General features: G+C 42.8%; 1 protein-coding gene across 12 annotated transcripts in view; it reads left to right on the forward strand.

Moving 5' to 3' along the window:
• The window catches only part of mapk8ip3 (mitogen-activated protein kinase 8 interacting protein 3), an 85,129-nt gene that overhangs the window by 39,772 nt on the left and 22,053 nt on the right, over positions 1–23,304 (forward strand). For 6 of the 12 annotated variants that reach the window (XM_071412175.1, XM_071412224.1, XM_071412232.1 and 3 more), the window contains 16 exons: positions 575–677; positions 846–964; positions 1,751–1,762; positions 2,284–2,301; positions 2,952–3,009; positions 3,423–3,575; positions 3,653–3,716; positions 9,602–9,753; positions 10,017–10,073; positions 13,256–13,426; positions 14,129–14,288; positions 16,667–16,717; positions 18,419–18,505; positions 19,380–19,544; positions 19,687–19,761; positions 19,869–19,959. In XM_071412175.1, coding sequence (XP_071268276.1) covers positions 575–677; positions 846–964; positions 1,751–1,762; positions 2,284–2,301; positions 2,952–3,009; positions 3,423–3,575; positions 3,653–3,716; positions 9,602–9,753; positions 10,017–10,073; positions 13,256–13,426; positions 14,129–14,288; positions 16,667–16,717; positions 18,419–18,505; positions 19,380–19,544; positions 19,687–19,761; positions 19,869–19,959 — 1,536 coding nt within the window. The remainder of the gene's footprint in view (positions 1–574; positions 678–845; positions 965–1,750; positions 1,763–2,283; positions 2,302–2,951; positions 3,010–3,422; positions 3,576–3,652; positions 3,717–9,601; positions 9,754–10,016; positions 10,074–13,255; positions 13,427–14,128; positions 14,289–16,666; positions 16,718–18,418; positions 18,506–19,379; positions 19,545–19,686; positions 19,762–19,868; positions 19,960–23,304) is intronic. The other 6 variants (XM_071412215.1, XM_071412248.1, XM_071412258.1 and 3 more) reach the window with 4 other exon arrangements.

Raw genomic sequence — 23,304 nt, forward strand, 5'->3', positions numbered from 1 at the left:
AACAGTGGGTTAACTGCCTGTTCAGGGGCAGAACGACAGATTTGTACCTTGTCAGCTCGGGGATTTGAACTTGCAACCATTCGGTTACTAGTCCAACGCTCTAACCACTAGGCTACCCTGCCGCCCCGCCACTACGCTGACAGACACAGCAAACCTTCTTGCCACAGCTCGCATTGATGTGCCATCCTGGATGAGCTGCACTACCTGAGCCACTTGTGTGGGTTGTAGACTCCGTCTCATGCTACCACTAGAGTGAAAGCACCGCCAGCATTCAAAAGTGACCAAAACATCAGCCAGGAAGCATAGGAACTGAGAAGTGGTCTGTGGTCACCACCTGCAGAACCACTCCTTTATTGGGGGTGTCTTGCTAATTGCCTATAATTGCCACCTTTTGTCTATTCCATTTGCACAACAGCATGTGAAATTTATTGTCAATCAGTGTTGCTTCCTAAGTGGACAGTTTGATTCCACAGAAGTGTGATTGACTTGGAGTTACATTGTGTTGTTTAAGTGTTCCCTTTATTTTTTTGAGCAGTGTATGTATGATAGTGTATGATATCCTATCTGTACTCAGGTATGGGTAGCAGTGACGAGTGTTCAGAATTCCAAGAGATCATCGATTCCACCCCAGAGCTGGATATGTGTGTGGACCCCCGTCTCTATGGTGGAGGAAACAGGTAACATACACACACACACACACACACACACACACACACACACACACACACACACACACACACACACACACACACACACACACACACACACACACACACACACACACACACACACACACACACACACACACACACACAGCAATGATTAAATATCAGTGTGTGTGTCAGTCCTTCTCAGGGCATCGTGAACGAGGCATTTGGTATCAACACAGACTCCCTCTACCATGAGATCAAGGATGCCAAGTCTGACATAATCGGGGATGTTGACGCCGGGGCGGAGCTTCTAGGTAAGCCAATCAGAGGAGCATTGGGTGTGGTATATGCAAATTAGCTATTAGAAGACAGCGTAGGCCAGTCTCTGGTCATGTTCCAGGCTGTCTACATTGCAAACGTTGCATTGCATTAACCAATGGTTGTGTGCCATGTCATCGACTGCACAGTCGGGTGTCAGATTGCTATTTCAAATTATGTGGTGAGCTGATATGTTAAACACCTATCCAGCATTGTGAGTTCTGGCATGCGTCTGGAACCCAACCTCTGTCTGCACTAAGCAAAGAGTCATTGGGAATGTAAGCTGCGGTGCTTAGTGCTAAGCTGGTGGGTGCCCCAAACGCCTCAAAAAGAGGAAATGGTTATTCCTGTGAAATATGTTTAGCTTATTTTTTTTGTATAAATGTCACAATTAAGCACTATGTTTTGAGGCTGTGTCACCAGCTGTGTCACCGATGCCATAGCACTGGCTGGCTCTGAACTTTAACCCTACACACAGCGGAATGTTCACCACCACCCCACATTCCCGGCAGCTCCCCCATCCTCCACTGCACTGCAAAGCACTCTAGGATATCACTTGCACCATGGCTGCAGTCCCCATTGATTTGATATATTTGAATGGTTGATTTTACAGCACAAGCTAAATTATTCTTGATTTAGTCTTGGTTTACTTTCTGTTACCGCGTTTAGTTGACATAGCTTTATGATTGGTTTATTTCATTGCGATCATATTAGTTTATTGACCCGTGACCCTTCTCTGTGCTTCCTCTCTCCCTTCCTGTGTATGCTGGACACGCCCCTAGGGGAGTTCTCAGGTGTGTATCTGAACCCTCTCTTTCTCAGACACACACACACCCCTGCCTCCCACCTTCCAATACATGAAGTTCCACTGTGTGCCTGTAGGCTTTACCCAATAACACAATGCTGGCCTTCCAGGCCACACCAGTTGTTTTAAATGTTGATCTAGTCCAGATAATGCTCTCTTTGATTGGTTGGTCGTAACGTTACTAAGCTCAACTGAACCCTGTGGTCAATAAAGGTAAATCTCTCTGAGTCTAAACTGACTTCTAGTGTTCTCTGGTCTTGGACAGGTCCAAGCTCTCTTTTTACTCTCTGAAGCTTTAGTATATAACAAGTCCTTATCAGCATTCTCTCTTCTCTCTCTCTTTTATCTCACCCCATCCCTCCTCTCTCTCTCTCTCTCTCTCTCTCTCTCTCTCTCTCTCTCTCTCTCTCTCTCTCTCTCTCTCTCTCTCTCTCTCTCTCTCTCTCTGTTCTTTTCCCCCCTCCCTCTTTCTTTCTCCTCTCTCTCCCCGTTTCTCTTCCTCTTTCCCAGTCCGTGATGATTTTTTCGGTAAGGCTCCCTCTAGCCTTATTCAGCATCTCTAGAAGGTTGCTCGTCTCCCCATGTTGTTGTGTCTGTCTGTGATGTCTCGTCTTTGCTGCGTTCCATGTTGTGATGCCATTTCCTACCTGTTCCTCTGCTGTGATGTCACTTCTCCCATTTCCTGTTGGCTGTTGAGTCTGGCAAGCTTTTTTTTCTTCTTTTGTATTTGTTTTTCATCTTTGACTTAATTTCAGAGATCTATTCCCCTTTCATTTTAGAATGTCACAGCAAACACATTATCATATCGGTATTTCTTTTGGGGAATCTTTTTGGCTTTTCTTGGTTTCATTTCAGCTTGTGGAAGTTGGCTTAAACACGATGATGCTCCCCAAACCTCCAAATGTTCATACATTACTGAAGTAGAATTAATCCATAAATAGCCCCAGAATTCATATTCAAAGACGATTCATGTGTTCATGAAAAAAAGTTAACTAAGTTTATAGTTAATGAACACTTGGAGAGTTCATGAAGTGTTTATAGAGCTATAGAATGAGTCTGTTTGTGCTCTCTCTAACTGTTTGGCAAGACAGACAGCACAAACAGATCTGCGACCAGGCTAGAAAGCGTGTTGTTAGTGCTAATCAATGCTAACACTAACGCTAACTGATACGTCACAGGGATGGGCAAGGAGGTGGAGAATCTGCTGACGGAGAACAAACATCTTCTGGAGACCAAGTAAGTGTGTGTGTTTTAAACTTACACTTGTTTGTTGTGCTGCTGCATATTAAAGATGGTTTGGTGCAAGATAGATTTACTAGGGGGGCTGTTCTTTTGCAAGGGTTGAGTAAAAAGTAAATTATTTTGATGAATAGAGAGAGCACACACAGACAAGGATGTGTGGTGGGGTGTGTGTGTGTGTTTGTTTGAGAGTGATAGTAAGACACTGAGAGAAAGTTATTTTTTTATTTTTTATGTTTTTTTTTAGTTTTGTCCATTTTCTTTTGAGGTGGGGTTACAGGTACAAAAAAAACAATCAAATAAATGAATACAAGATGTCCCCATCCGTCTGTCCGTGTCCTCCCTCCCCACCTGGAAACCATTATTGATTTAAGCAGTACAATTATTGATTCCCATTTCTCCCCATTCAGAAATGCTCTGAACATCGTGAAGAACGACCTAATAGCCAAAGTGGATGAGCTCTCTGGGGAGCATGAGGTGCTGAGAGAGGAACTGGAGGCCCTTAGGACCACCAAGAACAAAGTAGACACAAAGGTTAAAGAACTGGAAGAAGAGCTGAAGAGGTGAGGGGTGGTGGGAGTGTGTGCATGCGGGCATAGTGTGTGTGACTTTTGACTCTTATGACTCTTTGCCTCTTCAGGTTGAGAGCAGAAGCTCTGATTCTGGGAGCATCTCAGGACTCCAAGGATGAAGGAGGAGAAGATGTGAGTAAAACAAACAAATGTACATTTACATTTAGTCATATAGAAGACACTCTTATCCAGAGCCACATATCACGGTTATAGAGTCATAAGATAGGTTTCCATCCAATTGACAACAGATTTTCATGCGAATATTCTAAAATGTGCTTCCATCGGAGATGTGTTTCCATCAAATTGACTTGTTGCGGATAAAAGGCTATGCGTGGTGACTTAGTGCACATAAAACAAACTTTTGCAGTTAAACTCCCATGTACCAAATAAAAATATAATTTAAATGGGTTTCCATCGCATTTTCAATTCTACTGATGGTTTTGTGACAAATTATTTTCGTTATATAGCGAATGTGCCCATTCTGGTCTTGGCACATGCGCTCTAGCAAGTACCTCACAGATACAGTCTGGGAATAGCCTACTACATGACGAGATCATTATGGATAAAAGAGCGAGATCGATCATCATGTTACCAGAATAAGACCCTAGATATTTATTGGAGAGGATCATTAAGCTCATCAATGTGGACTTTCACCACTCTGTGAAATTCATAACTTATTTCATTTGTATCCTAATAAACTGCATGCCGAGTCGTAGTGGGAGGACCACACAACACATCATCGCGTGACTCCAAGTTTACTTCGATATGATGGTTATTATACTGAACAAAACGCAACATGCAACAATTTCATAGATTTTGGAGCTGGTTGGGTAATCACCCCTGGAGGTGATCACTGAGAACTCAATCCATCCTCCTTCAGTTTACATGACAAAAAACATATGTATGGAATGGGTCACACGGTTAAGATTTGTATGAAAGATACTTATAATTCACAGCAGACAGTATCTTCTGTAAAAACTGTCCTCATTGTGTAGAAACCAGGGTCTGGCCCCCCAACTCCACACTGAAGCCATCTCTCTCTGGTACCCCAGTACAGAAACATTAACTCATGTCAGTGTTAAATCCCCCAGAGGCCCACTTTCAGGTCACACAGACACAATGGAGTTATAAGAACTCTCTATTCTGTTGCATAAAACAACCATTTGATGCAATTACAGCATTATAACATAGTCTTGCAATTTTGCTTTCACACTAATGCAGCTGGTAGTGCAAGAAAGGCAAGTACAACAGTGATTATTATTTTTTTTTTTCAAATGTCGAATTACTGTAGTTGGTGGTAGATTTGTTGTATATGGGTTAATCCTGGGAGAATGCCACTGCCAAATTACTATTGAGATTCTTTTGCCAGTTTTCTCTGTAGAACTGACCTTGGTAGTTTGACAGAAATGCCTTTGCAGGAGCCCTCAATCCTAATTGAGCTCATATGAAATTCACAACCGCATTTCACATACCTACCTGTTCAACTAAGATTAGCTAGGGCAGGGGTTCCCAATTTTTTTTAGCCCACGACCCCATTTTTATATAAAAAATGTTTCGCAACCCCACCATGTAACAAAGTGATGTAATCAACAGTCAATGTTTTTACTTCTACTTTTGACAGTATTTCAATCTACAGGAAGTATGGTTTGAAGTGACTGAAATGCATCAGAAAGGTATTGGGAAGTTCAGAAGATCATCAGGCAATAATTTTGTATGATCTTGTTTGTTCCCCCCCCCCCCCAGTCTGATTTAGTACCTGGTCTTGTCCACTGTTCTGATGAGTCCTGCGTGGCTTGTGGGCATTGTAGAGGGGCATACATACAGTGCATTCGGGAAAGTATTCAGACCCCTTCCCTTTTTCCACATTTTGTTACGTTTAGGGCTATGGTGGTCATGAAACTTTGTCAAACGGAGATTGTCAGGCAAATAACTGCCAGTGACACGGTAATTGACTGTTAATTATCATAAACACATTTAGCATCTCCTGCCTTCCACGCATAGCCTACAAGCCACTGATGCAGACCTTTGGAACATCTACATTTTAAAAAGTCTAATAAATCCATGTAATATAGCCTACACCAGTGGTTCCCAAACTTTTTATAGTCCCATACCCCTTCAAACATTCAACCTCCAGCTACGTACCCCCTCTAGCACCAGGGTCAGCGCACTCTCAAATGTTGTTTTTTGCCATCATTGTAAGCCTGCCACACACACTATACAATACATTTATTAAACATAAGAATGAGTTTTTGTCACAACCCGGCTCGTGGGAAGTGACAAAGGGCTCTTATAGGACCAGGGTACAAATAATAATAATCAATAATTTGACTCTTTATTTAACCATCTTACATATAAAACCGTATTTCTTAATCGGAAATTGTGAATAACTCACCACAGGTTCATGAGAAGGGTGTGCTTGAAAGGATGCACATAACTCTGCAATGTTGGGTTGTATTGGAGAGACTCTCAGTCTTCAATCATTTTCCACACACAGTCTGTGCCTGTATTTAGTTTTCATGCTAGTGAGGGCCGAGAATCCACTCTCACATAGGTACGTGGTTGCAAAAGTAGTCAGTGTCTTAACAGCGCGATTTGCAACAAGGCAGGATACTCTGAGCGAAGCCCAATCCAGAAATCTGGTAGTGGCTTCTGATTAAATTCAATTTTCACAGGACAGCTTGTTTCAATTTCGATGAGGCTCTCTTGTTCAGATATCGGTAAGTGGACTAGAGGCAGGGCATGAAAGGGATAACGAATTCAGTTGTTTGTGTCATCCGTTTCGGGAAAGTACCTGCGTAATTGCGTGCCCAGCTCACTCTGGTGCTTCGCTATATCACATTTGACATTGTCCGTAAGCTTGAGTTAATTTGCACTCAGAAAAGCATACAATGATGGAAAGACCTGTGTGTTGTCCTTTTAATGCAGACAGAGAAGAGCTCCAACTTGTTAATCATAGCCTCAATTTTGTCCCGCACATTGAATATAGTTGCGGAGAGTCCCTGTAATCATAGATTCAGATCATTCAGGCAAGAAACAACATCACCCAGATAGGCCAGTTGTGTGTGAGAAACTTGTCATCATGCAAGCGGTCAGACAAGTGAAAATTATGGTCAGTGAAGAAAACTTTAAGCTCATCTCGCAATAATAAAAAACATGTCAATACTTTGCCCCTTGATAACCAGCGCACTTCTGTATGTTGTAAAAGCGTTGCATAGTGCAGAAAATACCCGAGACTTCAGGGGCCTTGCTTTAACAAAGTTAACCATTTTCACTGTAGTGTCCAAAACGTCTTGCAAGCTGTCAGGCATTCCCTTGGCAGCAAGAGCCTCTCGGTGGATGCTGCAGTGTCCTCAAGTGGCGTTGGGAGCAACCGCTTGCATGCGCGTTTCCACTCCACTATGTCTCCCTGTCATGGCTTTTGCGCCATCAGTACAGATACCAACATGAGCGACAGCAACGTTTGGCTACATACGGACCATTAGTGAAATTCCCGCGAGAGAGTAACGGTCAATGTGATTGAGGCCTCTATTAAAAAGTGATGGCCTTCACATTGTTTTCTCACGCAATTGCATAGCCTATAGAAATGTTGCGGAACATGATCTCATGGGCTCTCATGAAGTGTTTGATTCGATTTTTGAATACATTTGCATTGCTGTCAGAGTGATTAGAGGGACAATAGAGGCTCGTGACCACCGGTGTGGCGGTAATAAAGTCACCGTAACAGCCCTGGTTACGTTACAGCCTTATTTGAAAATGGATTCAATTGTTTTTTTCCCTCATCAATCTACACACAATACCCCATAATGACAAAGTAAAAACAGGTTTTTAGAATATTTAGCAAATGTATTAAAAATAAAATACTATCACATTTACATAAGTATTCAGACCCTTTACTCAGTACTTTGTTGAAGCACCTTTGGCAGCGATTAAGCCTTGAGTCTTCTTGGGTATGACGCTACAAGCTTGGCAGATCTGTATTTGGGGAGTTTCTCCCATTCTCTGCAGATCCTCTCAAGCTCTGTCATGTTGGATGTGGAGCATCGCTGCACAGCTATTTTCAGGTCTCTCCAGAGATGTTCGATTGGGTTCAAGTCCAGGCTCTGGCTGAGCCACTGAAGGACATTCAGAGACTTGTCCGACGCCACTCCTGCGTTGTCTTGGCTGTGTGTTTAGGGTTGTTGTCCTGTTGGAAGGTGAACCTTTGCCCCAGTCTGAGGTCCTGAATGCTCTGGAGCAGGTTTTCATCAAGGATCTCTCTGTACTTTGCTCCTTTCATCTTTCCCCCGATCCTGACTAGTCTCCCAGTCCCTACCGTTGAAAACATCCCCACAGCAAGATGCTGCCACCACCATGCTTCACTGTAGGGATGGTATTGGCCAGGTGATGAGCGGTGCATGGTTTCCTCCAGACGTGACTCTTGGCATCCCATCTGTCCACTCTACTATAAAGGCCTGATTGGTGGAGTGCTGCAGAGATAGTTGTACTTCTGGAAGGTTCTTCCATCTCCACAGAGCAACTCTGGAGCTCTGTCAGTGACCACCGGGTTCTTGGTCACCTCCCTGACCAAGGCCCTTCTCCCCCGATTGCTCAGTTTGGCCAGCTCTAGGAAGAGTCTATGGAGGCCACTGTGTTCTTGGGGACCTTCAATGCTGCAGATATGTTTTGGTACCCTTCCCCAGATCTGTGCCTCGACACAATCCTGTCTCGGAGCTCTACGTACAATTCCATCGACTGCATGGCCTGGATTTTGCTCTGATCTGCACTGTCAACTGTGGACCTTATATAGACAGGTGTGTGCCTTTCCAAATCATGTCCAATCAATTGAATGTACCACAGGTGGACTCCAATCAAGTTGTAGAATAATGTCAAGAATGATCAATTGAAACAGGATGCATTTGAGCTCAATTTCGAGGCTCATAGCAAAGGGTCTGAATATTTATGTAAATAAGTTATTTCTGTTAGTTATTTGTAGAAAAAAATCTAAAATCCTGTTTTCGCTTTGTCGTTATGGGCTATTGTGTGTAGATTGAGGGAAAAAATAATTTAATACATTTTAAAAGAAGGCTGTAACGCAACAACATTTGGAAAAAGTGAAGGGGTCTAAATTCTTTCCGAATGCACTGTACGTGTTCCTTAGACTCTTATCTTTAAGTGATTGGGTCAAAATATTTTGTAGTTTAGTTTAAACCGTTGAAAAGATAGAGGCATTTGTAGGAAGAAAACAGAAACCGCTCTGTTTATTACAACCACATCTAGCGGCTACTGGAGATTCTCTCGCGACCCCATTTTCAAATCAGGTGACCCCTATTTTGGGAAACTATAAGGGCACAAGGCGAGACCAAAATGGAGACACAGGAGGCAGATGGTTGAGCTCTGATATTTATTACACCAAAAGGGGTAGGCAAAAGGCAGGTCGGGGACAGGCGAGAGTTCATAAACCAGGTCAGAGTCAAAACAGTACAAGGGGATAGGCAGCCTCGAGGTCAGAACAGGCAGAGTGGTCAGGCATGCGGAATCGGCGTCAGGACAGGCAAGGGTCAAAACCATGAAGGCTAGGAAAAAACAGAGACTGGGAAAAATAGGAGCTAGGAGAAACGCTGGTTGATTTGGCAAAACAAGCCGAACTGGCACAGAGAGACAGGAAACACAGGGATAAATACACCGGGGACTAATGGGGAAAACAGGAGACACCTGGAGGTGGGTGGAGACAATAACCAAGACAGGTGAAACAGATCAGGATGTGACAGAAATGCTGATGGAGGGGCATGTTAAGCTAACTATGCCTCTTGGGTTGGCATTGAATAGTTTTCTTTCTGAAAATGTGAAAAAGAAAATTTCTGATAGCCAGCAGAACAGTTTGGTGTCAGCAGGCACAACAGTGTAAAAGGGTATGAATATGCCCTCTTTCCTCCCCCCTTCTCTCTTCTTCCCTTCTCATCCTCTCCTCTCTTCTCTCCCCCGCCCTCTCTCCCCCCTTTTCGCCTCCTCCCTTTTCTCCTCCTCTTTTTCTCCCTCAGTACTCGTCTCCGATGGTGGATGGAGATGTGACTATGACGCAGCGTCGGCGTTTCACGCGGGTAGAGATGGCCAGGGTCCTGATGGAGAGGAACCAGTACAAGGAGAGACTAATGGAACTACAGGAGGCCGTCCGGTGGACAGAGATGATCAGGTGATGACAGGAGAAGGAGTGTGGGAGTGGGGGAGTGAGGGGTGAGTGAGAAGTGAGAGGAACCAGTACAAGGAGAGGCTAATGGAGATGCTGTAGGTTCGTCTGGTGGACAGAGATGATCAGGAAAGGCAGGCCCTATCTCCTATATTTAGCATGACAATGACCAAAGACGTTGGCAAGACCAACAGATCTGTGACCAGGCTAGGTATATGCTGCTCCCATGCTTAATTCCTGCAAAAACATGCCTCTCTCTGTCTCCTCAGGGCATCCAGGGAGAGTCCTCAGATGCAGGAGAAGAAGAAATCCACCATCTGGCAGTTGTGAGTTGTTATCAGTGCCATGCAGCATAAAGGTGTTGGCATACTTCAGTTCGGCTAGCACCTAGTTTGGCTGGAACCGAACGAGTGTGCTCGCATACTACCTTAAAAGATGTTCTCTTGAAAAATTTGAAAAAAGCGGCAATAGTTCTGTTTGTCAATTTTGAGACGACTCAAAATAGTCCTAATTCATCGAAGATAACTCAATAAATCAGTAATTTATTTTGACGTTTTTGCAGAGGAGTTCTTAGTTGTGCAATATTACGTCTAACTAAGATGTTTGGTGCAGTATTTCTCAATATATATATATTTTTGAAAACGAGTCGTCTCTCGTTAAATGACCACAAACACTTTATAGAAGTGTCTACTGTTGACCAATCACAACGAAGGGGCGTAGACTTCGGCTTGCCTCAAAACATTTGTGTGACCGAAAAACCGAAAAACCTTACCCGAAATCCAAAACGAACAAAAACGTCACAAAATGCCGTCAGAATATACAGTTGAAGTAGGGAAGTTTACATACACCGTAGCCAAATGCATTTAAACTCTGTTTTTCACAATTCCTGACATTTAATCATAGTAAGAATTCCCTGTCTTAGGTCAGTTAGGATCACCACTTCATTTTAAGAATGTGAAATGTCAGAATAATAGTAGAGAAAATGATTTATTTCAGCTTTTATTTATTTTATCACATTCCCAGTGGGTCAGAAGTTTACATACACTCAATCAGCATTGCCTTTAAATTGTTTAACTTGGGTCAAACGTTTCGGGTAGCCTTCCACAAGTTTCCCACAATAAGTTGGGTGAATTTTGACCTATTCCTCCTGACAGAGCTGGTGTAACTGAGCCTGGTTTGTAGGCCTCCTTGCTCGCACACTCTTTTTCAGTTCTGCCCACAAATTTTCTATAGGCTTGAGGTCCGGGCTTTGTGATGGCCACTTCAATGCCTTGACTTTGTTGTCCTTAAGCCATTTTGCCACAACTTTGGATGTATGCTTGGGGTCATTGTCCATTTGGAATACCCATTTGTGACCAAGCTTTAACTTCCTGACTGATGTCTTGAGATGTTGCTTCAATATATCCACATCATTTTCCTACCTCATGATGCCATCTATTTTGTGAAGTGCACCAGTCCCTCCTGCAGCAAAGCACCCCCACAACATGATGCTGCCACCCCCGTGCTTCACGGTTGGGATGGTGTTCTTCGGCTTGCAAGCCTCCCCCTTTTTCCTCCAAACATAACGATGGTCATTATGGCCAAACAGTTCTATTTTTGTTTCATGAGACCAGAGGACATTTCTCCAAAATGTATGATCTTTGTCCCCATGTGCAGTTGCAAACCATAGTCTGGCTTTTTTATGGTGGTTTTGGAGCAGTGGCTTCTTCCTTGCTGAGCGGCCTTTCAGGTTATGTCAATATAGGACTGGTTTTACTGTGGATATAGATACTTTTGTACCTGTTTTCTCCAGCATCTTCACAAGGTCCTTTGCTGTTGTTCTGGGATTGATTTGCACTTTTCAAACCAAAGTACGTTCATCTCTAGGAGACAGAACGCGTCGCCTTCCTTAGCGGTATGATGGCTGCGTGGTCCCATGGTGTTTATACTTGCGTACTATCGTTTGTACAGATGAACGTGGTACCTTCAGGCGTTTGGAAATTGTTCTCAAGGATGAACCAGACTTGTGGAGGTCTACAATTTCTTTCTGAGGTCTTGGCTGATTTCTTTTGATTTTCCCATCATGTCAAGCAAAGAGTTTGAAGGTAGGCCTTGAAATACATCCACATGTACAACTCCAATGGACTCAAATTATGTAAATTAGCCTATCAAAAGCTTTTAAAGCCATCAATCACATAATTTTCTGGAATTTTCCAAGTTGTTTAAAGGCACAGTCAACTTAGTGTATGTAAACTTCTGACCCACTGGAATTGTGATATAGGGAATTATAAGTGAAATAATCTGTCTGTAAATAATTGTTGGAAAAATTACTTGTGTCATGTCCTAACCGACTTGACAAAACTATAGTTTAACAAGAAATTTGTGGAGTGGTTGAAAAACTAGTTTTAATGACTCCAACCTAAGTGTATGTAAACTTCTGACTTCAACTGTATGCGCGAACTCTTCTGAACTGTTTCAGCTGGGAAGCATGCGGACGCCTTAAGGCTGTGTACTGTATGCTTTGTAATGTACACTACTGTTCAAAAGTTTGGGGTCACAGTCTACACTGTATTTCTGAGCAATTTGATGTTATTGTAAATGGACACATTTTTTGTCCATTTAAATAACATCAAATTGCTCAGAAATACAGTGTAGACATTAATGTTGTAAATGACTATTGTAGCTGGAAACGGCTGACTTTTTTATGGAATATCTACATAGGCGTACAGAGGCCCATTATCATCAACCATCACTCCTGTGTTCCAATGGCACGTTGTTAGCCTAATTCCAAGTTTCTTATTTTAAAAGGCTAATTGATCATTAGAAAAAACCTTTTGCAATTATGTTAGCACAGCTGAAAACTGTTGTTCTAATTAAAGAAGCTGTCACGCCCTGACCATTCATTTTTATTCTCTATTTTGTTTAGGTCGGGGTGTGACTAGGGGGGATGTTCTAATCTAGGTTGTTTTTGTCTACGTTGGCCTGGTATGGTTCCCAATCAGAGGCAGCTGTTTGTCGTTGTCTCTGATTGTGGATCATATTTAGGCAGCCATTTCCCCACTGTGTTCTGTAGGATCTTGTTTTTGTGTTGTTGCCAGAATGTCACGTTTCGTTTGTTCTTTATTGTTTTTGTGCGTTTCATTGAATAAACATGTGGAACCCATATCGCGCTGCCCTTTGGTCCGAGTATGCTTACGACGATCGTGACAGAAGCAATAAAACTGTCCTTCTTTAGACTAGCTGAGTATCTGGAGCATCAGCATTTGTGTGTTCGATTACAGGCTCAAAATGGCCAGAAACAAAGACCTTTCTTCTGAAACTCGTCAATCTATTCTTGTTCTGAGAAATGAAGGCTATTCCATTTCTGATCAATTTTAATGTTATTTTAATGGACAAAAAATTTGCTTTTCTTTCAAAAACAAGGACATTTCTAAGTGACCCCAAACTTTTGAATGGTAGTGTACAGTTAATTAAATCTTCACTGAACTTTCTGACTGTACATCTCTCTCTCTCTCTTCTCTCCTTCCAGTTTCGCCCGTCTGTTCAGTTCCTCGGCCAGTCCCCCGCCAGTCAAGCGTCCGTACTACAGCGTCAACATCCACTACAAATCCCCGTCCCCTGCAGGCTTCCCCCAGAGACGCAGCCACACCATGTGTCAGATCTCCACCTCAAACCGAACCCTGGAGTTTTTCCCAGAAGAGTGAGAGAAACACACACCAACCTTTTTTATTTACATTCTTCCCTCACTCTGTCTCCGTCCATACCTTCATCCCTCTATCCCTCCACCCCTCTCGCTCTGATCATCCTCCATCTCTGTCCCTCCCTCCTTCTCATCCCTCTCCCTCCGTCCCTCCCTCCTTCCCATCCCTCTCCCTCCGTCCCTCCCTACCTCCATCTCCATCCCTCCCTTGTCCACCCTCTAACATTGTAGAGTTAGTTGTCTATGCATGTGTAGGGAAGAGTTTGGGGTTGCACTGTCGTAAGTGTAATCCTACAATATGTGTGATATAATTTATTACCTCCCATCATATTTTGAATCAGTTAGTAGTGTTCTTGCATGTGCCATCATGTTAAAGTGCAAAAGGATGTACGTAAGTATGGTTGCTAGTTCATATTACTGCTTTGTGCATTGTTCTTAGTGATTATTGCTAAGTGCAGATCACATATTGTGATTGCTGCTTATTTTGCGCTCTACTCCTGTCTATGGGTGTGTTCTTTTGTTTTCCATAAATTTTCTCATAGCTGGCTGTAGCTTAACTGCTTAAAAACACACAATGCTGCTGTAGCTTCTCTCTTTCTTTGCAGCAGCTTGGCCGCGCTTGCTAACGCTTCGCTTCTCTCTCTCCGCATCTCTCTCTCTCTCTCTATGCCTTTCTATCTTTCTCTCCACCCTCTGTTCTAGACTGGCCAGTAATGGTGTTGCGTCTCTCCTTAGCGACTCTGCGCTGTCGGCTCGTCGTGAGCAGCGCCGGGAACAGTACCGGCAGGTCCGAGAGCACATGCGCCGCGATGACGGCATTATGCAGGCCTGCGGCTGGAGCGTACCGCCACGCTTCAAACAGGTACCGTCTCTCATCCACCTGTCCGTCTGTCCGGCCGTTTGCCCACCAATCTGAGAATTTAGCAAGCATTCAGCGTCCAAGTAAAATGCCATCCATGCCATCCCAGCTCTGCAGATTTAGCTGCGAAGAGACAGAATCATTAGATCATTTGTTTTGGTACTGTCCATATGTAGCTTGTTTTTGGTTGCACTTCTAGGAATGGCTGATGAATTGCAACATTTACCTGGAGCTAACTCTGCTGGGTGATTTTGAAAAGTCATAGTCAACCGATCAATAATATAATAATACTTTTAGCAAAAATGTTGTCTTTAATTTACAATTTGTAGAAACTATGAGAATAGAAAGGTTCAGAACTTTTGTGAAACATCACAGCACAGTTGAAAAATATATGGCAAATAGAAATAAAATAAAATGGATGGTGTTAAGAGATAGATTGGAGGGGTTGAGTGGAGCTGAAGGGTGGGACTGAAAACAACAAGATAACTAATGTAAAATATATTGTGTCCGTAAAATGTATATACTGTAGATTCAGAACTTTTGTGAAACAGCACAGTTAAAAATATATGGTGAATAGAAATAAAAAAACTGGATGGTCTTCAGAGGTAGATGGGAGGGGTTGAGGGTAGATGAAGGATTAAAAACAAACAACTATTGTAAAATACATTTTGTCCGTAAAATGTATATAAAATGTATACCCCTTCACTTTTTCCACATATTGTTACATTACAGCCTTATTCTAAAATGTATTATTCCCTCATCAATACCCCATAATGACAAACCATTATTATTTTTTTCAACTGTATTAAAAATCAACTGAAATACCTTATTTACAGAAGTATTCAGACCCTTTCCTATGAGACTCGAAATTGAGCTCAGGTGCATCCTGTTTCCATTGATCAGGATTGTGTCGAGTCACAGATCTGGGGAAGGGTACCAAAACATTTCTGCAGCATTGAAGGTCCCCAAGAACACAGTGGCCTCCATCATACTTAAATGGAAGAAGTTTGGAGCCACCAAGACTCTTCCTAGAGCTAGCTGCCCGGCCAAACTGAGCAATCGGGGGAAGAAGGGCCTTGGTCAGGGAGGTGACCAAGAACCCGATGGTCACTCTGACAGAGCTCCAGAGTTCCTCTGTGGAGATGGGAGATCCTTCCAGAAGAACAAACATCTCTGCAGCACTCCACCAATCTGGCCTTAAAATGATAAAGTGGCCAGACGGAAGCCACTCCTTAGTAAAAGGCACGTGACAGCCCGCTTGGAGTTTGCTAAAAGGCACCTAAAGGACTCTCAGACCATGAGAAACAAGATTCTCCGGTCTGATGAAACCAAGATTGAACGCTTTGGCCTGAATGCCAAGCGTCACGTCTGGAGGAAACCTGGCCAATACCATCCCTACGATGACGCATGGTGGTGGCAGCATCATGCTGTGGGGATGTTTTTCCACGCCAGGGACTGGGAGACTAGTCAGGATTGAGGGATAGATGAACAGAGAACTACAGAGAGATTCTTGATGAAAACCTGCTCCAGAGCGCTCAGGACCTCAGACTGGGGTGAAGGTTCACCTTCCAACAGGACAACGACCCTAAGCACACAGCCAAGGCAACACAGGACAGGCTTCGAGTCTTTGAATGTCCTTGAGTGGCCCAGCCAGAGCCTGGACTTGAACCTGATTGAACATCTCTGGAGAGACCTGAAAATAGCTGTGCAGTGACGCTCCCTCTCCAACCTGACAGAGCTTGAGAGGATGCGCATAGAAGAATGGGAGAAACTCCCCAAATACAGGTGTCAAAGCTTGTAGCGTCATACCCAAGAAGACTCGAGGCTGTAATCGCTGCCAAAGGTGCTTCAACAAAGTACAGAGTAAAGGGTCTGAATACTTATGTAAATGTGATATTTTAGTTATTGTTGTTTTATACATCTGCCAAAAATTCTAAAAAACTGTTTTTGCTTTGTCATTATGGGGTATTGTGTGTAGATTTAATGAAAACAACAACAATTGAATCCATTTTAGAATAAGGCTGTAACGTAACAAAATGTGGAAAAAGTTATGGGGTCTGAATACTTTCCAAATGCACTGTAAGCTGGAAGTAGAAGCCTAAGTGTTGTCCATGAGCTTACTCCAATTAGGGGAGGGGTGGTAGGGTTAGGGAAAAATAATAAAAGGATTTTTCTTTTTTTATATATAATATTTGCAAAAAAATATATGGGGGATTGGAAATGATGCAGACAATTACATTGATGGAAGCTACAATCTATCTGCAATATTAAATCTACCCCCTAAATATATTTTAAAAGAAATATAACAAAAAATGCCATCCATGTAGCAGTCAAAATACATCATATAGGGCGGTGTCTCTCTAACTCTATTTCTCCCATAGACTGGTGCTCAGCTGGACAGTGCACTGGAAGGCCCGCTGAAGAAACAACAGGCAAGTTACACCCACAGGGTCCCTCCCTAACCTAGCATGAGCCGCGCTTAGCTACCCCATAGACCCATCACAAGACACACCAACAGACCCCACAGTCTGACAACACCTACACTGTATTCAGAAAGTATTCAGACCCATTCTCTTTTTCCACATTTTGTTACTTTACAGCCTTATTCTAAAATTAATTAAATACATGTTTTTTCTCATCAATCTACACACAATACCCCATATTGACAAAGCGATAACAGGTTTTTTGACATTTTTGCAAATGAAATAAAAAACAGAAATACCTTATTTACGTAAGTATTCAGACCCTTTGCTGTGAGACTTGAAATTGAGCTCTGTTGCATCCTTTTTTCATTGATCATCTTTGAGATGTGTCTACAACTTCACTGGAGTCCACCTGTGGTAAATTCAATTGATTGGACATGATTTGGAAGGCACACACCTGTCTATACAAGGTCCCACAGTTGACAATGCATGTCAGAGCAGAAACCAAGCCATGAGGTCGAAGGAATTGTCCGTAGAGCTCCGAGACAGGATTGTGTCGAGGCACAGGGGGAGCTTTCCTCTTTTGTTCTCTATTTAAATTTTTTTAGCAGGAGTCCCATTGAGATTTAGATCTCTCTTACAAGGGAGCCTTGCATATACACATTTGATAAATACAACATAATACAAACACAAAATTACAAAACATACTCAGGAGAATCATTCCTCAGCATAGATGTCCCCAATCAACAATTTGTACTGCCTGAGAGGCACCAGTACATCTAGTTGCAGGGAACTCTGTAGATTGTTCCACACATGGGGTGCAAGGAAACCAAAAGCAGATTTACCCAACTCTGTGGAGACCGAAGGGATCTCAAGAGTTAGCCATCCCTGAGACAGGGTTTGGTCATTCTTACATTAAAAGTTTGTTAATGACGATAGGTACTGCGGAATTGTATTGTTCCCCCAAGCAAGGGGGAGGCCAATGACATCAGAGGGCACCATCAGACCAACTTCTTAAATGTCCTAGTCCAAAAAATTTGCACTTGTATCTAGAAAACACTATTCTGCTCAAAACATATTTGTTTTACCTTAAGTGTGTGTACATTACTGTATTAAGACCTGGGATATTGTTTTTCAACAGGAAAGGTAAAACAATAGCTGGAGTGTGTCTAAGCCTTGTCCCCAAGACACACATCAACAGACACCACACGGTCTGACACCGCTAACTGACTCAATGACCCTGTCCCTCATGCATGTGAACAGACACCACTCAACCTACTAATACAACATCTACCTAAAACCCAAACGCTCTGTCCCCACAATACACACAACACTTACCTCTAACCCAACACACATCGACAGATGCCACACATTCTGACACACCTCTCTAACTACAAACCCCTGTCCCCAAGTAGACACACATCAACCTACAACACACAATCTGACATAAGCTATTGACACAATGCCCCTGTCCCTCAGTCATGTTAACAGACACCCCACAACCTGCTGACACTGTCCCTCTGCTATACCAACCTACCTCCAATCTCAAAGCTCTTCCCCAAGACACATCAGATATGTCAAAAGTGTGGTTATACGGCTATATGAATACAGAAATGTCGGTTTGATTTAAATGAGTGGTAATGGCTTCTTCTATTGGAGGTCTTGGAGCAGTTTTGTGATTGGAGGGTTTGTCTGTCTGTCTTCTCCCAGGCCAATGAGAAGGAGGACAACCGCATGAAGAATGTCCCTGTTCCTGTCTACTGTCGCCCCCTAGTGGAGAAGGACCCCAACAGGAAGGTAAACAAACAAACAAACAAATATGTACTTGGTTAAAGCCAGAATCTGCAATATTTACCACTGTTCAATCAATCATCATGTTAATTAATTATATATATATACCCATTGATTTTTTTAAAAATTTAACTAAGGAAAGTCAATTAAGAACAAAAAAAATATATATATATATAATATATATATATAGGACAAAACACACCATGACAAGAGAGACACCACAACACTACATAAAGAGAGACCCAAGACAACAACATAGCATGGTAGCAACACATGAAAACACAGCATGGTAGCAACACAACATGACAACAACATGGTAGCAACACAACATGGCAGCAGCACAACATGGTAGCAGCACAAAAGATGGTACAAACATTATTGGGCACAGACAACAGCACAAAGGGCAAGACGGTAGAGACAACAATACATCACACGAAGCAGCCACAACTGTCAGTAAGAGTGTCCGTGATTGAGTCTTTGAATGAAGAGATGGAGGTAAAACGGTCCTGTCTGAGTGTTTTTTGCAGCTCGTTCCAGACGCTAGCTGCAGCAAACTGAAAATAGGAGCGACCCAGGGATTGGTGTGCTTTGGGGACCTTTAACAGAATGTGACTGGCAGCACGGGTGTTGTATATAGAGGATGAGGGCTGCAGTAGGTATCTCAGATAGTGGGGAGTGAGGCTTAAGAGGGTTTTATAAATAAGCATCAACCAGTGGATCTTGCAACGGGTATATAGAGATGACCAGTTTACAGAGTAGTATAGAGTGCAGTGATGTGTCCTAAAAGGAGCATTGGTAGCAAATCTGATGGCCGAATGGTAAAGAACATCTAGCCGCTCGAGAGCGGTGTTAACAATGTGTGTAAACAAACTCTGTTTAGTTGTGGTGTGCGGCAGGCGTGGACCTGGCGGGTTGGAAGACGTGCACTCAGGATATTATGACAGTAAAGGCTGGCCCCGGCAACGGCGTTACGAATCCTCTAGCCATAGAGGAGGGAGAGGGAGGAGACGGCAAGAGCAACCACAGCTCACCAGAGAAGAGAAAGGTACTGTCTGTCTCTTGATCTAGTTGGTTTGTTAGTTAATTTAGCTAATGTTTTAGTTTGAAAACATACTTATTGCCCCTTCTTCTGTTTCTCACCCCCACCTCTCCCTCCTTTTCTGTTCCTCTCCCTTTCCTTCCCCCAGTCTAAGGAGCTCCATGAAACAGACACTATGAGTAGCAGAGTCTGGATCCTGACCAGTACCCACTCGGCCAGCAAGGTGTTAAATAATACTTTTTTGTATCTAATAAGTTGTACTTGTAACTCAGCTTGTTGCTGCTATTTGTACAATTTATCAAATAATGAAAAACTATTATCATCATTAAGGTGGTCATCATTGATGCCAACCAGCCCGGCTCGTTGGTCGACCAGTTCAACGTCTGCAATGCCCACGTGCTCTGTATCTCCAGCGTGCCAGGTTAGCGGTCAAACCGTAACACAAACACATAGTACTCACCTATTATACCAACTCTACCGCAACTTGACAACTTAGCACCCTACTACTATAATAACACAACCAGATCTACTACCACAACATGACCACATTAGCACTCACCATCTGGACCAAATCTACTGCAACTTGACCACTAAGGAATCTACTGCCATAATAACATGACTACCGACCACCTATCCTATCCTACCGACCGCACTCTCCACCTGAACCAAATCTACTACCATGACATGACCATAGTATTCAAATCAAATCAACATAATATATACAGTGCATTCAGAAAGTATTCAGACCCCTTGACTTTTTCCACATTTTGTTATTTTACAGCCTTATTATATAATTGCTTAAATTGTTTTTTCCCCCTCATCAATCTACACACAGTACCCCATAATGACAAAGCAAAAAAGGTTTTTAGAAATTTTAGCAAATGTATAAAAAATAAAAACTGAAATATCACATTTACATAAGTATTCAGACCCTTTACTCAGTACTTTGTTGAAGCACTTTTTACAGCAATTGGGTGATTCTCACGAAATCTTGGTTTCAAAGATTTCAATCATTAAATCTTTTGAAAGACTTGCATCAACAAATGTCCTTTTTAGGCATTAATAACAAGGTCTGAAGTGTTTGTGAGCATTAATTTAAAAACATTTACTGACAATTTAACACCTTTTTGAACATATTTTCCAAAACAAGTCCTTAAAAATCTCATTACCACAACGGTCTGAAAACATCAAAACCATTAGGAAAGCTAATACTTTTTCAATTTTTTTTGTTTGATTATTAACAGTCATGCACAGTTACTTGAAACTTTGAAATAATATATTTTTTAATTTAAAAAATTGTTTTGATTTTGACTGATTTCTCGATTACTGCAAAACCTTTCGCAATCTACAACCTAATATTTTTGATATTTCATTGAAACCTGACATATTTTCAAAATGTGGCAAACCTGAAAGAAAATGATTTAAAAAATATATTTATTTATTTATTTAACCTTTATTTAACCAGGTAGGCTAGTTGAGAACAAGTTCTCATTTACAACTGCGACCTGGCCAAGATAAAGCAAAGCAATGAGACACAAATAACAACACAGAGTTACACATGGAATAACCAAACACACAGTCAATAATACAATATAAAAAGTCTATATACAGTGTGTGCAAATGAGGTAGGATAAGGGAGGTAAGGCAATAAATAGGCCATAGTGGCGAAATAATTACAATATAGCAATTAAACACTGGAGTGATAGATGTGCAGAAGATGAGTGTGCAAGTAGAGATACTGGGGTGCAAAGGACCAAAATAAATCAAATAAATAACAGTTTGGGGATGAGGTAGTTGGATGGGCTATTTACAGATGGGCTATGTACAGGTGCAGTGATCTGTGAGCTGCTCTGACAGCTGGTGCTTAAAGCTAGTGAGGGAGATATGAGTCTCCAGCTTCAGTGGTTTTTGCAGTTCGTTCCAGTCATTGGCAGCAGAGAACTGGAAGGAGTGGCGGCCAAAAGAGGAATTGGCTTTGGGGATGACCAGTGAAATATACCTGCTGGAGCGCGTGCTACGGGTGGGTGCTGCTATGGTGACCAGTGAGCTGAGATAAGGTGGGGCTTTACCTAGCAGAGACTTATAGATGACATGGAGCCAGTGAGTTTGGCGACGAATATGAAGCGAGGGCCAGCCAACGAGAACATACAGGTCGCAGTGGTGGGTAGTATATGGGGCTTTGGTGACAAAACGGATGGCACTGTGATAGAATGCATCCAATTTGCTGAGTAGAGTGTTGGAGGCTATTTTGTAAATGACATCGCCAAAGTCAAGGATCTGTAGGATAGTCAGTTTTACGAGGGTATGTTTAGCACCGTGAGTGAAGGAGGCTTTGTTGTGGAATAGGAATTCTAGATTTAATTTTGGATTGGAGATGCTTAATGTTAGTCTGGAAGGAGAGTTTACAGTCTAACCAGACACCTAGGTAGTTGTAGTTGTCCACATATTCTATGTCAGAACCGTCCAGAGTGGTGATGCTGGACGGGCGGGCAGCGATCGGTTGAAGAGCATGCATTTAGTTTTACTTGCATTTAAGAGCAGTTGGAGGCCACGGAAGGAGAGTTGTATGGCATAGAAGCTCGTCTGGAGGTTAGTTAACAGTGTCCAAAGAAGGGCCAGAAGTGTACAGAATGGTGTCGTCTGAGTAGAGGTGGATCAGAGAATCACCAGCAGCAAGAGCGACATCATTGATGTATACAGAGAAAAGAGTCGGCCCAAGAATTGAACCCTGTGGCACCCCCATGGAGACTGCCAGAGGTCCGGACAACAGGCCCTCCAATTTGACACACTGAACTCTGTCAGAGAAGTAGTTGGTGAACCAGGCGAGGCAGTCATTTGAGAAACCGAGGCTGTTGAGTCTGCCGATAAGAATGTGGTGATTGACAGAGTCGAAAGCATTGGCCAGGTCGATGAATACAGCTGCAAAGTATTGTCTCTTATCGATGGCGGTTATGATATTGTTTAGGACCTTGAGCGTGGCTGAGGTGCACCCATGACCAGCTCGGAAACCAGATTGCATAGCGGAGAAGGTACGGTGGGATTCGAAATGGTCGGTGATCTGTTTGTTAACTTGGCTTTTGAAGACCTTAGAAAGGCAGGGTAGGATAGATATAGGTCTGTAGCAGTTTGGGTCTAGAGTGTCTCCCCCTTTGAAGAGGGGGATGACCGCAGCTGCTTTCCAGTCTTTGGGGATCTCAGACGATACGAAAGAGAGGTTGAAGAGGCTAGTAATAAGGGTTGCAACAAATTCGGCTGATCATTTTAGAAAGAGAGGGTCCAGATTGTCTAGCCCGGCTGATTTGTAGGGGTCCAGATTTTGTAGCTCTTTCAGAACATCAGCTATCTGGATTTGGGTGAAGGAGAAGTAGGGGAGGCTTGGGCAAGTTGCTGTGGGGGGTCCAGGGCTGTTGACCGGGGTGGGAGTAGCCAGGTAGAAAGCAAGGCCAGCCATAGAAAAATGCTTATTGAAATTCTCAATTATCGTGGATTTATCGGTGGTGACAGTGTTTCCTAGCCTCAGTGCAGTGGGCAGCTGGGAGGAGGTGCTCTCATTCTCCATTTGTGCTACAGGATGCAAATTTCTGTTTGAAAAAGCTAGCCTTTGCTTTCCTAACTGCCTGTGTATATTGGTTCCTAACTTCCCTGAAAAGTTGCATATCGCGGGATCTATTCGATGCTAATGCAGTACGCCACAGGATGTTTTTGTGCTGGTCAAGGGCAGTCAGGTCTGGAGTGAACCAAGGGCTATATCTGTTCCTGGTTCTAC

Source organism: Salvelinus alpinus, chromosome 1, assembly GCF_045679555.1.
Source record: "Salvelinus alpinus chromosome 1, SLU_Salpinus.1, whole genome shotgun sequence".
Lineage (NCBI taxonomy): Eukaryota > Metazoa > Chordata > Actinopteri > Salmoniformes > Salmonidae > Salvelinus > Salvelinus alpinus.